This window comes from Thalia democratica, chromosome 2 (genome assembly GCF_965202585.1).
Source record: "Thalia democratica chromosome 2, ktThaDemo2.hap1.1, whole genome shotgun sequence".
Classification (NCBI taxonomy): Eukaryota; Metazoa; Chordata; class Thaliacea; order Salpida; family Salpidae; genus Thalia; species Thalia democratica.
Genome location: NC_139166.1, coordinates 39,721,507 through 39,736,654, shown reverse-complemented (window position 1 = coordinate 39,736,654; position 15,148 = coordinate 39,721,507). Strand labels below are relative to the sequence as shown.

General features: G+C 28.3%; 1 protein-coding gene across 3 annotated transcripts in view; it reads right to left on the bottom strand.

Annotated features, from left to right (window-relative positions):
• Positions 1 to 15,148, bottom strand: part of LOC145829427 (uncharacterized) — an 85,525-nt gene that overhangs the window by 22,032 nt on the left and 48,345 nt on the right. Inside the window, exons 19-20 of one of the 3 annotated variants that reach the window (XM_082937208.1) lie at positions 10,110 to 10,328; positions 9,782 to 9,925 (exon numbers count right to left, since the gene is read on the bottom strand). In XM_082937208.1, coding sequence (XP_082793334.1) covers positions 9,782 to 9,925; positions 10,110 to 10,328 — 363 coding nt within the window. Of the gene's footprint in view, positions 1 to 9,781; positions 9,926 to 10,109; positions 10,329 to 15,148 lie in introns of those variants that run through there. The other 2 variants (XM_082937210.1, XM_082937209.1) reach the window with 2 other exon arrangements.

Sequence of the window (15,148 nt, the reverse complement as noted above, 5' to 3'; positions counted from 1 at the left end):
TGAAGATATTGCATGTTGCAGCATATATTCCATAATCTTTGAAATTTATTTATTGTTTTATTTTCATTTTTTTTTGCGTTATTTTTATTCATCATACTTTTTTTATAACTCTCAAAATTTGCACATAATGCACACTTTCGACATTCAGCTGTTTTATGGCTAAGCATTGTATTCTTTTTTTATAATTTTTTTTTTTTAATAAATTCTTTAGTGTTTTTGGCCTCTTATATGTTAATCTTAAATGGTCAGGTATAGGTTTTTTATATCTGCTGTGATTACATTAACCTCTCCTTTTATTTCATTTTTTCAATTAAAATAAACATTAAGGTATTTGGTCACTGTCCTTGCAGCTTTCATGTTTTTCAGTTTTACAATATTTTATTGTAATGTTTTTTATTACGTTTTGGAGCATGGTGGTGACTCTAGATAGGAAAGATTTGCCTATGGCCCAAATCATTCTTGTTGGTATATATCTTATGTTTATTGTTTTAACTTGTTCTGGGTTTAATATATGGGTTTTGAAGGTTGGGAAAAAATGGCCAGTGTTATTATTTTTTAAACATTTTGCTTTTGGACTTATAACTTTAGTTAGTATTCCGCTTTTGTTAGTATTTTTACCAATTATATAAAATATTATTTTTTCTTCTATTACATCAATTTTTTTTTTAACTTTTTAATATAATTTCTGCTTTTATTTTGGTTTGGTTAATGAAATTAATTAAATATGTGTTTTTATACTAATTACTTCAAAAATGTTCAGTTCTTCAGAAACTATGTATATTGTATATAGTGTTCATAGTTTAAAATTATGATTTTTCTATCTTTACCTGAGTTACTTATGACTATTTTATTTAGATAAACTAATGTTTTTGACTCTTTTAGTGCTGTATTCATTTCATTATTTAAGTTGTTTTTAAATTTAAATTATATATTTTTCTTTTAGGTCTTTTACTTTCCTGTGTATCAATTTTGTGTAATGTTTTACTTCTTTGCTTTGACTGTTTGTGGGGGTAAAGATAGTGTGGGAATTTCTAATTTATTTGGGATAAGAGTTTTTTGTTCTACTTCTTCTATGTCTCTACTTTCATGAAAGTCTTTCCACTGGGCTCTTGGTATATGTTCTGTAAGGAATTTAAACTCATTTTTTTCTATTTCATCTGACCATGATGGTGTAGGTACAAAATTTAGTCCATGGTTTAAGAGTATCAGTTGGTCATTTTTCTTCTAATTTTTTATTTATTATGAAAGAAGTTTTTTTTTATATTATAAAACTTTATCTTTAATCTTTTATACCAGAAGAAAGCTTTTTCTTTTTCATAAAGTTTTGACAAAGTATTTTTTTAAATAGCTTAGTTTGTGAGTTTTTGTAAAGTACAGTAAAGTTGTTCAGTAAAGTACAAATTTCAAGTTATAGTTTGTCTACTTAGATTCAAAGAAACTTTATTTTACTTTAATTACATATATATTAATAAGTTATGTTTTATTTTCATACTTTATTATAAAGAAAACAATGTTTCACTCTTATATTATCATATATAAGAGATCTTCAGTTGCTTAAGTATCATGAAAAAATATTAAGCTACTGATAACCTCTTATATATAATAATATAAGTGTTAAACATTGTTTTCTTTATAATAAACTGTGAAAATAAAACAAAACTAATCTCCTTTAAGCTACTTAAGTTGAGAACTCTCAATTGATTATTTTAAAACAAATTAAAATATTATATATTAATAAGGTATAAACTACAATTAATTGTTTAAAAGTTTTACATATTTAAGTACTAATTTATTGTATGTAAATTAAATTATTCAAAGCTGTTCAGTTTCAAATATAAAAAAGGCAGACTACCTTCAAACCATTAATTCATTTAAAATCACTATATACTAAGTTGGTAAGTACTAATAAAACTATACATTAAATTATTTCTTAATACTCTTAATGATCTTAATGTATAACTTACTATATAATTTCAATATAGAATAAATTACGATACACTAGAACTAAATTTACTTATCCACGTTCTACTGAAAAGAACTGTTATATGTAAGCTGCGCTCGGCTTATATAGCATTACGCTACACTATCTTCTTTTTTCAAAGTCTCTAAACGAGCAAGCAGATAATTCTTACAGCACTACTGTTTCATCAAAATCGAATTAAGAGTACATTACAAAATATAAGTTAGAAAAAACTCAACTATATTTGTTTTCTACAAGCTTTTAGCAAAATAAAATAAGGCCCGCGGGTCGTACGTTACCTACTCCTGCTATAAATTTAAAGAAAGGAAAATCCCCAAAATAATTGGTGAAAAAACACAATGTTATTTCTTTCTATTCTTGATTATTTTACAAAAAATAAATAAACGATGGTTATAAAATCTACAAGTTTTTTGCATACGAGTTCAAATCGATTTCGGACAACAGTCCTTCATCAGTGAACTTTAAACTAGCAGAACTAAAACACATTCATGCAACTTAGTAAATAAAAATAAATATTATGATGTAGTAGTTCAAGACTGTGTATAAAACCAAATTTTTAAAAGCTAGACGATTATTTACATTATAATGATATTTTTGTATGTGAAAGTATATCCAAATGAAATGAATACAAAAACAAACACTTTACCGATATAAACTTTAAATTAAAAACTATATTAGTAAGGAACTGTTTGATGTAAGTTATTGTTAATAAATAATTACTGCTATCGGCTAAATAAATATAAAAATAAAAACTTTTCCCAAACAATACTTAAATGATTACAAAAACCTATATTAATAAGAAACTGTAATTTGCAAATTTCTGATCTTCAAGAAATAGTATTATCGATGAATAAAAATAACTATTTTTAAACAAAACCTAAGTAAAACAATAATAAAAGAATTAGTAAAGAATTAAATTGTTTTAACAGTAGGTTGTTTTTCCTAAAATATTGTTTTTAAAGTAAACATTTTATCAAATAAACAATGGATTAAAAACTGTTCTGAAAAAAAAATTTCTTAGTAAAACTATCCTATTAAAACTCGGTTATTGTAAGATTATTGGTTTTATAAGTTTGCTATTATCTATAAAAAGGTAGTATTGTTTTACTTATGTTTATGCTTGTAATAAGTTAACCCATTTACTCTCTAACTAATCTAAGTTCGTATGGTTGCTTGTTGAGTCTGTAAAAGTGATTGAATATGCTTCTTCAAAGGTTTTGCTCGGTGTTGGATGCTTGTTGGCATAGTGAAGTTTGAGTGCAGCTCGATCATTTATCACGCTGGGGTCATTATCTTCCAGTTGTGTCTGTGAGAGCACCATCTTTGGGAAAAAGACGTAACTGTCTGTCCCACATAGTGCTCACCACAGACATTGCACTTTGCCGCATAAATCCCAAAATTTTTGTAATTCAAATTCTTTTTTAATTCAGTTGTTTTACCACTTTTTGATTCTATTAATCTAGTTTTTCTAACCATTCCGCCTACTCCCCCTCGGTTGCATAATAAGTATTTTACACAAGGGTGAGATCCACCAATTCCTACACTATTTTCATGGGCTTGGATCTTATAGTTAGTTAATAGTGCCGCAATTGTTTGTGGACGTTTATATGCCACTAAAAAATTCGGGTTTAGTTCTCTTTCTTTCTTGGTGAGTTTTAATAGTTTTGGAAAGTTTGTCGTCCAAACACTTATAGTATCGTTAATTTCTCTTGCCTTCTTCATTGGAGGTCCAAACCGATCTTTCCATTCTGCTGTGATATTAATCATATCGTCAACTAAACCCTTACAGAAGCAAGATTTTAAAAATTTATCATTTAAAGACTTTAGTGCTTCTAAATAATCATTGTCACGTTCGCACAATCTTCTTAGTCTTATTGACTCTCCGAATACAATTGATTTGTAAATGGAGCGTGGATGGTGTGATTTTCAATTTACAAATACACATTTTACAAATATTTATAGATAATAGCAAACTTATTAAACCAATAATCTTACAATAACCGATTTTTAATAGGATAATTTTACTACGAATAATTTTTGGTTTAGAATAGTTTTTAATTCTTTTGTTTATTTGATAAAATGTTAACTTTAAAAACAATACTTTTGGAAAAATAACCTGCTGTTAAAACAATTTAATTTAATTCTTAATTTAATTCTTTTATTATTGTTTTACTTAGGTTTTGTTTAAAAATAGTTATTTTTATTCATCGATAATACTATTTCTTAAAGATAAGAAGTTTGTAAGATACAGTTTCTTATTAATATAGGTTTTTGAAATTACTTAAGTATTGTTTGGGAAAAGTTTTTATTTTATATTTATTTAGCCGATAGCAGTAATTATTTATTAACAATAACTTACATCAAACAGTTCCTTACTAAGATAGTTTTTAATTTAAAGTTTATATCGGTAAAGTGTTTGTTTTTGTATTCATTTCATTTGGATATACTTTCACATACAAAAATATCATTATAATGTAAATAATCGTCTAGCTTTTAAAAATTTGGTTTTATACACAGTCTTGAACTACTACGTCATAATATTTATTTTTATTTACTAAGTTGCATGAATGTGTTTTAGTTCTGCTAGTTTAAAGTTCACTGATGAAGGACTGTTGTCCGAAATCGATTAGAACTCGTATGCAAAAAACTTGTAGATTTTTAAACCATTGTTTATTTATTTTTTTGTAACTATTGATGCAGGGAAAAAATCACAAGAAAAACAATTGACTGTGTCATGAACCGATTTGAGAATTATTTATAAATCTTGTCATTCTTGATTAAAAATGAATCAGAAACATTAGTTTCCTCCGTATTGGCGTGGAAAGAACTTACAATGTTAAAAAGGCTTCGAGGACAGTCAATCTACAACAATATTAAAAACAGTTATTCTCTACTTACTAAATCGAAAGTTTTAGTAAGGTCGAAGAAAGCAACAGAAAAAGGAATGTTCTATTCTCTAAGCATTTCTTTTGCAGCTTTCGCACAGAGAAAATAATATCAGTAGTGGAGCGTTCAGATCTAAATCCAAATTGCAATTCTTTTAGCTAATTTTAGTAAGCGAAGAAGTATAGTTTGTGCAAAATTTTTGCAAGGGATACTAAGCAAGGAGCCCTGTAGCTATTGCAATCTGACCTGGCACCATTTTGTTAACTAGGTGGTATCTTGTGGCATGTTACTTTCACTCCAATATTAATCAAAGCTTTATGTTAAAGGCGTAATAAGAAGAACATGGATTAATGTATAATTCCGCCGGTATGCCTTCACTGCCTTAGTGCTTTCCAAGGAGCTGCCAAAGATATATTTACACAGTTTTTAAATAGTTCATTTGCTTTTGAGATCATAAATATTTGGTAGACTTTATATGTGGTAACAATATTCTGCTTACAATATAAAAGACAAAGCGGTGGAGCCATCTAACTAGCTGCTCATCTATGTTATGTAGGATTTCTCTTATAGCAGATTGCAAAGGTGATGAAAACTTTTTTTGTAGACCTAGCTGTTTTTCGGATTCCATGAATTAGTACTTTGTCAGCAGCAGCTGGAGTACTAGCGCTAGTTTTTAACTAGAAGTTGTTAGGATATTTCCAGTCCTTCGTAAGAATTTGTTGTCTCCACATAGCCCTTTCAACACGGGCTACTTGGATTACATGACATTTCAAACTACGACAACTTAAGTTTTTAAAGGGCCATATCTCAAAATACAACTTAAACTTGAACAAAAATGTACAAGAAAGTCCAATAAAAAAAATGATGGTTAAAAATTAAAGAAATTATTAACAAATAAATAATTCAAAAATGCTAAAGTTAGCCATACTTCAATAAGTTAAAATCTTACTTTAGCCACAACTCAAAAAAATGTTGAAAAAAAAAGTACCAAACGTCAAATAACAAAAAATATGAAAACAAAATTAAATTAAAAAAACTATTGATAACAAATTATCAAAATATATTAAAAAAATTCTGAACTACCAGAATTTGAAACTTCGGAATACCTGGGTCATGTTAAAACTCATGAGCTTGTCGATTTATCGTAAGAGGTAGCAACACATTAGTGTTTTCTTGAAATAAGTCTTTTTTGTGAGAGTTTTGTTTTTCAAGGAATCCAGTGAACTCTGGTTTATACCTTTTTGGATTCTAGACAGAGAATTAGAGACAGAGGTGTTACGGGGACGATAAACTATACTGCATTTAGAATGAAATTTTTTTGAATCGACCTGTATCATGAATAGCCACAGCATATAGCATAAACATTTTGAAAAGCTCTTAATTCAAATTTAATAACTTTTACCCTGTAGAAGTATTTACCTAGTTTTAGTTATGATTTGTGTTACAGACTTTATCATTCTTGTAATTAGTTTGTGAATAAACTCAACCAAGAAAGATATATTTATTTATGATAAAGTCTAGCTGAATTGAATCAACAATGCCTGTGATTAAATGCCCTCTTGAGAGTTGCACATATGAAACACCAGACGTCGATGCTTCTGTAATTGCCTCTTAGCTTATCATTCACAACAATGTACACATTAATGCAAATTCTTCAAAACCAAAGCTTCCAAAGATGGACCGTCCTCGAATAGGGACAGACTGCAATGAAGAGGGTTGGAACATATTTGTACAAAAGTGGACTATGTTTAAGCATAGCATGGAGATGACAGATGTAGAAAAACGCCGTCAACTGTACCAGTGCTGTGAGAAAGATTTAGGCGATGCTATTCTAAAGGGACATGAAGATGTAGTAAATTTAAGTGAGCAAGAGCTTTTAAGGATGATCAAGCAGCTTGCAGTCATTCCTGTTTCAGTTGTTGTACGACGATCAGACTTTTTTAGTGCAAGACAGGATTTGACTGAAAACACTAGATCATTTGCTGCCCGTTTAAAGGGAAAAGCCAGTACATGCTCGTACACATGTAAATGCCCAAAGGATGGCTGTAACCAAATAATAGATTTTACAGACATTATCCTAAAAGATGTCATGGTAACAGGTTTAGCCGATGAGGATATCCGTAAAGAGGTGCTAGGATGGGAAAGTCTAGATGAGAAAAATGTTAATGAGACAATCGGTTTTATTGAAGGAAAGGAGATGGCACGTGATGCAATGTCAAAACCCGCTGTTACAGCATCAGTTTTCTCATACAAATCCTCAAAGAAAACCAATCAAAAACCAAGTGGTAAAATAACTTGTGGCACATGTAATAAATTAACTGATAAATTTGTCTGGAGCAGTAAAAATATGAGGTATATTGAGTGTTCTGCCTGTAAAAAATGCTGGTTAAAGTCCTGTAAAAAAATTTATCAAAGTCACCAAAATTATGCTGATGAGTCAAATGCACTTCTAGTTGGTGGATTGTACACACCAAATGTATGCAAATCCTTAAAGAAAACCACACAAAAACCAAGTGGTAAAACAACTTGTAGCATATGTAATAAATCAACTGATAAATTTGTTTGGAGCAGTAAAAATATGAGGTATATTGAGTGTTTTGCCTGTAAAAAATGCTGGATAAAGTCCCGTAAAAAAGTTTATCAAAGTCATCAAAATTATGCTGATGAGTCAAATGCACTTCTAGTTGGTGGATTGTATACACAGAACTTTGATAGCTTTTGCAGCCGACGTCGTAGGAAAAATTTGTTCGAGCGAAAAAACGCGGAGAAGAAAAAGGAGGTACAGGGACAGAAAAACGTACTTTTACACACTGGATCGCGACGAAATTTAAAGAAGTCATTACCTTACGTCAGAAAAAGTGTTATGACCTACAATAACCCGCAGATCTCAAAAATGTGGCGTGACGTTTGGAATAAAAAGGAAGAATCTATCAGTATTTGTTATGTTAAGTCTCTGAAAAATATAAGTGAGAACACAAAATCGTTGCCACCACTGAATTGCGGTGATCATGTTGTGATACTAAATCGAACAGGTAACTTTCCTAGCAAGTGGGGGAATAGTGGAGTGGTGGTGGAAGTGAAGGACTGCCATCAATTTGTTGTCAAAGTTGATGGATCAGGTCGCTTAACTGCTCAAAATCGTAAGTTTCTGAGAAGATTTACCCCTCCTTTAAGTAGTATCCCTTATCTTTAAGTAGTATCCCTTATCTGAGAAAGGCAAACATACCACTGTAAAAGTTTGTCTTTTCTGTAAGGTTGAGAAAAAGATGTCAAGAAAAGTTTTAATGTTCTATGTTTTTATAGAAGGAAGATTCTTTTTGTGAAGCATTGTGTAATTTCCTTCTATACTAATGGTTTTCTTCAAAATTGATGTTGAACTGGAATGGCTCGGATTTGCTTTGATCTATATTTTCTTGACTTTTATTTTCTACAGAAAAGCAAACAGACAGCCAAAGTTTACTGCGAACAATAATGTGTACGGGATGAGTGTGTGAAATTATTTGCAGCGTTTCCGTGTAAGATTTTACGATAATTTTCAAAAGCTTCGTGCCACCGATGTTGCTGATATTCATTTATTGTCAAGTTGGAATGTTCAATGTAAATTAATGTTTAATGGTCTAATGAATGAGTTTCAGTCCAATGGTGACGTCCTAAAGTTTGTAGTTGACTTTGCAGCAGACTAGTCTAACAGCCATCTGTTCAAAGTGATCTTGGATGAGGACGCGAGATTGACTTTCAAAAATTCGAACTGTTTGTTGGTATCGAGTATTTGAGAAATAAGTGTAGCAGTATTTCGTCAGTGTTCAATGCTATCAGTAATGCACCTTCTACTTTGTTTAAAGTCGAAAATATGATAAAGATGTTTATCAGCAATTGAAGTGAAGTTTCAAGATGGTTAGATGAATGACGTGTGGTTTCGTTCTTCAAAGCTGAAAAGTTCGAATCGGTGAAGCAATTAAGTTTTTAAATGCTTGTATTCAGCGACTAAGTGAAGAAAGTAAAGATTAAGTCTCAATTTTTTTGTTACAGTTTGTTTGTTTAAGTTGTAGTTTGTTAACAAATCATTTATTAGTGAACTAAGTTAATCGTAATTTTTGAAATGTTTTTGTCTTTTTTAGTTTAATTTCGTTGAATTTTAGACCTGAAAAATGCGTTTAAGTTGTAACAAGTTGTTTAAAATAAAATTTTGTTTTGCTGGGTAAATTTTCCGTTTTATCTCCTTGTAGATAAAATCTGGGGGGAGATGTAGAAGTATTTACCTAGTTTTAGTTATGATTTGTGTTACAGACTTTATCATTCTTGTAATTAGTTTGTGAATAAACTCAACCAAGAAAGATATATTTATTTATACCCCGATAGGAATTTTTTACGTTTTGGAATTCTGTTGGTGAACTTAGATTCATATGAAAATTTATTTAGTAATTTATTTATAATTAAAGAAAAAATTGACGAATTTTTTTAATTTAAGTTGTAATTTATTGTGAGCTACAACTCTTGCTAAATCATCTAAAATTAAGGCAATAAAGTTTACTTTTATGTTTAATGAAAAATAAGTAATTGAAAACAAAATGAAATACAAGCAAAAAAATATCAAAACTATGTTTCTTTAAATGGTAAGAGATAATAAAAGTTGGTATTCTTTTAAAGAGTTACTTTGGCAATCATTTAAAACTTTAAAAACTTTTACACTTAATTCATGCGCGTATAGTTAACAAAGAAAATAAAATAACAAACAAACATTTCATTCTACCATTTTTGGATAACTAAATGTAAACGTACATATTGACTTTATAAACTTAAAAATTTTAAACAATTAAAAAAACTTAATAGTTTTAAAATGATTTTATTAAGCTAAGCAATATAAGCATAATGAAACTTAGATAACTTAAACTTAAAACTCAAGTGTTACTATACCTGTTTTTTTCTTTTAAGCTCGTCATTTAGCAGGTTAAGCTGGTTTTCTTTTTTTTCAACTTCCATAAACCTCTTTTTAGCTTGTATCAGTTTAATTTCAGTCTCTTCTCGTTTACTTGCATTTTCTTTTTCTAAATCATCTAACTTTTAAAAGTTAAGGTTAAGTTATAAAGTATGCAATTTTTCATTGTAAAGCTTTGTTTTAAAAGGTTGAATAACACAACTAATACTTTATAGTAATTTCCGTAAAACTTTTCCGACAGCATCAACACATTGAATTCTCAAAAATGTTAAAAAAGTGTAAATATACTGCATTAGAAATGTTCACCTTTTCACTTCTTCTTTTAACTTCAGCTAGCTCCTCTAACAATATCTCACCTCGACGAGAAAGTTCTTCTTCTCTAGCGTTAAGTCGCTCAAATTGAGTATTGAACTCTCTTGATTTTTTTATATAATCTTCTTTAACATTTTCTTCTCTATGATATAATTTTTCACGCTCATTCTGAACTTGACGCTTTAACTTTTGTTGCTCCTCCAAAAAAATATCCTAAAAAATTTAGTAAAACAATCATTTCAACAAACAATGTGGTAAATAGAAAAAACTAGTGTAGAATTAATTTTATTTTGTATTTTAAATACCTTAGAAATTTGTGAAAGATGATAAAAATAATTTCGTGAAAAACAAACAAAAACTATAAAAATAAACTGGGTGATGGGAAACCATGACAAAGACATGCAAAGATAATTATTAATTATATTAATGTTTTTCGTTAACTCTACACATTCTACTTAAACTTTTTGCTTCACTTTGACTTTACAGCTTAATCTAATAATCTCGTATAAGTTTTATTGGCATATAAGTATATTTATACAAGTTTCAATACGGAACTTAACCATTTATTAAAGTTTACGTAACGCAGTGAAAAAAAAAGCTTTTATACTGCCAAATATTTGAATCACAAAAATAAAAACCAGCCAGCATTTTAGGATGTTTTGATATAATAGATATTTATATGAACGATATAATAGTAAAACAACGTTAAAATCTTAGATAAAAGAGTGATATAAATGTAAAACGATTAATCAATTCAAAATTAACTTGTCTTTCCATTAAATAAAAGAAAATTATACTAATGCACTTTATTTTGATCAACATTTTTCAATTATTTAAAATATTACGAACGAGGAATCTACACAGTTAGGCTGTAAGATATCATGTATAACTGAATTTCAATTCGAAACAAAACAACTTTTATATGAAAGTTTATGTAACGCTGTGAGAACAAAAAAAAAGAAACTTTTCTACCGCCAAATAATTGAAAACTTTTCGCAGGAGAAACCTCAACTTTCTTTTTGGAAATCCACTTGAAACTTTTAACCGATTATTTCCGTCCATAAATCAAACCAAATGCTAAAACTATTTATATTAAAAAAGACTCAAACCACTCAAGAAAGATTAAGGAAAATATTTCAAAAATGATTAAAAAACTTTAAAGCTTACAAAAAACAAACATTCATTTGTTAATGCAAAACACATCTACCAAAACAAATTAAGCAGAAGTAACTTTAATTATAAGCTCGAATATAACCCGACAAATGATAACATCAAACCAAAAACAAGAGATAATACATATTCTTTATCCCACCATAGTTTGAAACTATAAAAACAAAGTTTGACAGTCTATTCTTAAAACTACTGGATAAAAATTTCCCTAGATCAACTGAACTCAACAAAATATTTAAAATAAATTACATCAAACTTCATACAGTCGCTCCCAAACATCAAAGCAATTATCAGCGGTCACACAAAAAGTTACTCGAGCAGCCGCCCACAGACTCAGACCTCTATTAACTGCAAAAATAAAAAAACAATGTCCAGTTAATAATAAGTGCAAATCCGAAAGTGTAATATACGAAGCCATTATTTCATTTGAGAATAATTACGATATGTCATATATAGGCTACACACGGAGACCTTTTAAGAACAAATTATACGAGCGGAGAACATCTTTTCCTAAACCTAACAAAAGGAAACCCACTAGCTGTACACGACTAACCAACTATTTATGAAAATTATATGAAAAAAATGTAAAAACACAATCAAATGGAAAATAGTTGGGCAAATAAACAGCAAATTTAAACCATATTTCATGTGTACATTGTGCAACTTGGAAAGACTGTACATCGCTAATGTCAAAGAAGAAAAATTTTAAATAAGAGAAATGAACTTGTTACACAATGTCCACATTACCCTAGGGAATAATTTTAGTTTATTTTTAATGTGTCTTTTTTTTCTTATTGCATTTACTTAGTTTGTTTTTATTTTATTTGAGTTATTATTTTGTGGTTATATGACAATTCAAACTGCAAAAATTCAAATTTAAAAATAAATATTGAAGAGACCATATCTCAAAAAGTGATATATGTTGAAAAAAAAACGTATGTAAGTTTTAACAAAAAAAATCACAGTACTCTTTATTTATTAAGTAACATATGTTTATGTGGGTCAACAAGTCAACAAACTTCAACGGAGCTCTGTAATAAAATAAGTACTGTAACAAAAGAGTAGAAGCTAAAGACTCAGAAACGTATAGCTCATTATCATCCAGTGCAGAAATATTTAACAAAATAAAAGTTCCTTATGAAAGTATATTAAAAAAGGGGGTTTTAAATGTAACTTAACAAATGTGAAAACAACTAATAGCAATATTAATAATAATAATTAATAAAAAATATTATTAATAATAACAATAATAATATTAATAGTAATAACAAGAAGAGAATTAACAATTATAATATTAGCAGTAATAATAGTAATAATAACATTATAACACAGAAAAATCATAAGTTTCGTAGTAGCCGTGTGTTGTGGTACAACCCACCATACTATTCTAGCATTAACATAAACTTAAGTAATGAACTTTTAAGATTAGTAGATAAGCATTTCCCAGATAATCATTTTAACGTAAAGTGCTAAATAGAAAAACTTTAAAAGTCTCTTATAGTTGTACGAACAACGTTAAGTCTATTATACAGTCACATATTAACTTTATTAAGATTGAATTATAGGTATTTATCAAGTCTATTAAAAGATAGAGTTATAAGTATAAACATAACTAGATGTTGACACAAACAAATACAAACAATAACAAACATATTACTTTATATAAGAATGATAATAACAACAATATAGATAATATTCATGAAATAAATACTAGTTTAGACAAAAACGATAACATTAATATAAATAATTGTAACATTAGTAAGCAGAACGTTAATAATAATGATAACACCAATCACATTTATAAAAATAGACTTATAAATAGAACTATCAGCAGGAACCTAATTAAAAGCATAAAAACAATTGTACGAAATGATTCATGTTCATTAATAATAATAACATTGAAAGCAATGACAGTAATAATATTAACAATAATAAATATTAATTATAACAATAATATTATTAATAATAAAAATATTTTTAACAATAAAGAAGTTAAGCTTAGTTTTAGAACTAAGTAAACGAAAGTATAAATCGTAACTGTCATAAGTCGAATAAAATAAAACGCCCGTTACAAGTAAACTGCATGATTAAAATTGTCGGGTATAAGGTGCGTTTTAAATATTAATTTAGTTATGACAAAAACAAAAATTATAATAAAAATAAAGTTTATATAGGTTCGACAGGAGGTCATTTTAAAGATAGGTACACTGGACATAAGTATAATTTTAAGCATGTAAGCAAAAAAACAGCACAAGATTGTTAGATTTTGTTTGGGAGTATTTTAATAGGGTATGGTACCAAACCAGAAATGGAATGGAGCATCCCTTTACTACGCCAACAGCAACATCGATGGCGCGAGTAAGATCTGCAGAGTATGCAACCTTGAACGGCAGCAGAAGATAGTAAACACTTACTAAACAAAATACATGATATTTCAAACAACTGTGTTCACAGCCGACGGTTCTTCTCCAAATAAGATTTTGGCATTTTCTTACATGAACACATACACACTCATTTTAAACATATTAATATAATTGTATGTATATCCTAAGTTAAAACAAAACTTTTATTAAATTGTATAACTATTGAGCTTAAATTTAGTTTTATACATTATAGTTTAATAACATTTATAACAAAGGTTTTTAAACATTAATATTTCTCTAAAAAAAAATTTATTTATTTTCTCAACAAAAAATAAATTCAAACAAACTTTAAATTATTTATCATGTTTACCATTGTTATTTTATCACAGATCTTTAATTTTTAAATCCGCTTTGCGGTAAAACATTATAATTGGGGTTTTTGGGGTCTGATGAGCAGTCCTGAAGCTAAACGGTGTAATACAAATAAATTTAAACTATGAAAGTTAGTGGAGTCTATGAACCACAAAAAAATAAAATCCAGCCAGCATTTTAGGATTTTTTGATTGTGAGAAAAAGCAGAAGTTATCTTACTACTAATCACAAAAAAAAATTTTATTCACAGAAAAACATTATTTAAAGAAAGAAATTTAACGATCATTATCTTGTAGTAAAATACAAAAATTTAGCTTGGTAAAAACTTTTACATCACATTTGTTAAAATCTTTTTTCTTCAGTTACTTTAAATTAAAAACACAAATTCAATAAAATTTAAAGAAAAACGGTTACCCCATAGATCAGGGGTCGGCAAACTGCGGCCCGCGAGCACGTTATTTTTTTGAATAGAATGCGGCCCGCGAAAAAAAAATTTTGCGGCCCGCGAGCATGTAAATGTGACCCGCTGAGCAAAAATATATTTAGATTAAATTTTTTTGATAAATTTAGTTTTAAGTTCCTGTATAACATTTTAAACAATTAAAAGACTTTACTGATTTAGCTTAAAAATGTGAAAAAACAGGTAAGCATTCCACCAGGTTTTGTTTCTAAAATTCATAATAACTTTCTTCATACAACAGCAAATTATTTTCTGAAAAAAGAGTGTAAAAAGTGCTTTGAATTAGTAAGATAGTTATATAATACCTATTTGGGAAAAACTAAATGCAAATGTTTTCCATTTTGTACAAAAGTAATGCACAGTAATTAACTAAAATGTCATTTCTTTACAGTTTCGTTTTTTTTCACACGTTTTTTATACCTAAGTTTCTATTACAGATGTTCTATTATTAAATGTTATATTCTAGTGTGCACAAAAAAAAAACATAATAATAATAAAATAATAATAACAATAAGAAGAAGAAGAAGAAATAAGGGTAATTTTATTTTGGTTTTGAAACTTTTGATCTTTTAGAAGTTTTCTTTGCATTTCAAATTAATTCCTATGCACACCAATGTACAAAGATGCTCATATTTTAAACCACTTTTCATTTAATACTTACACGAGAT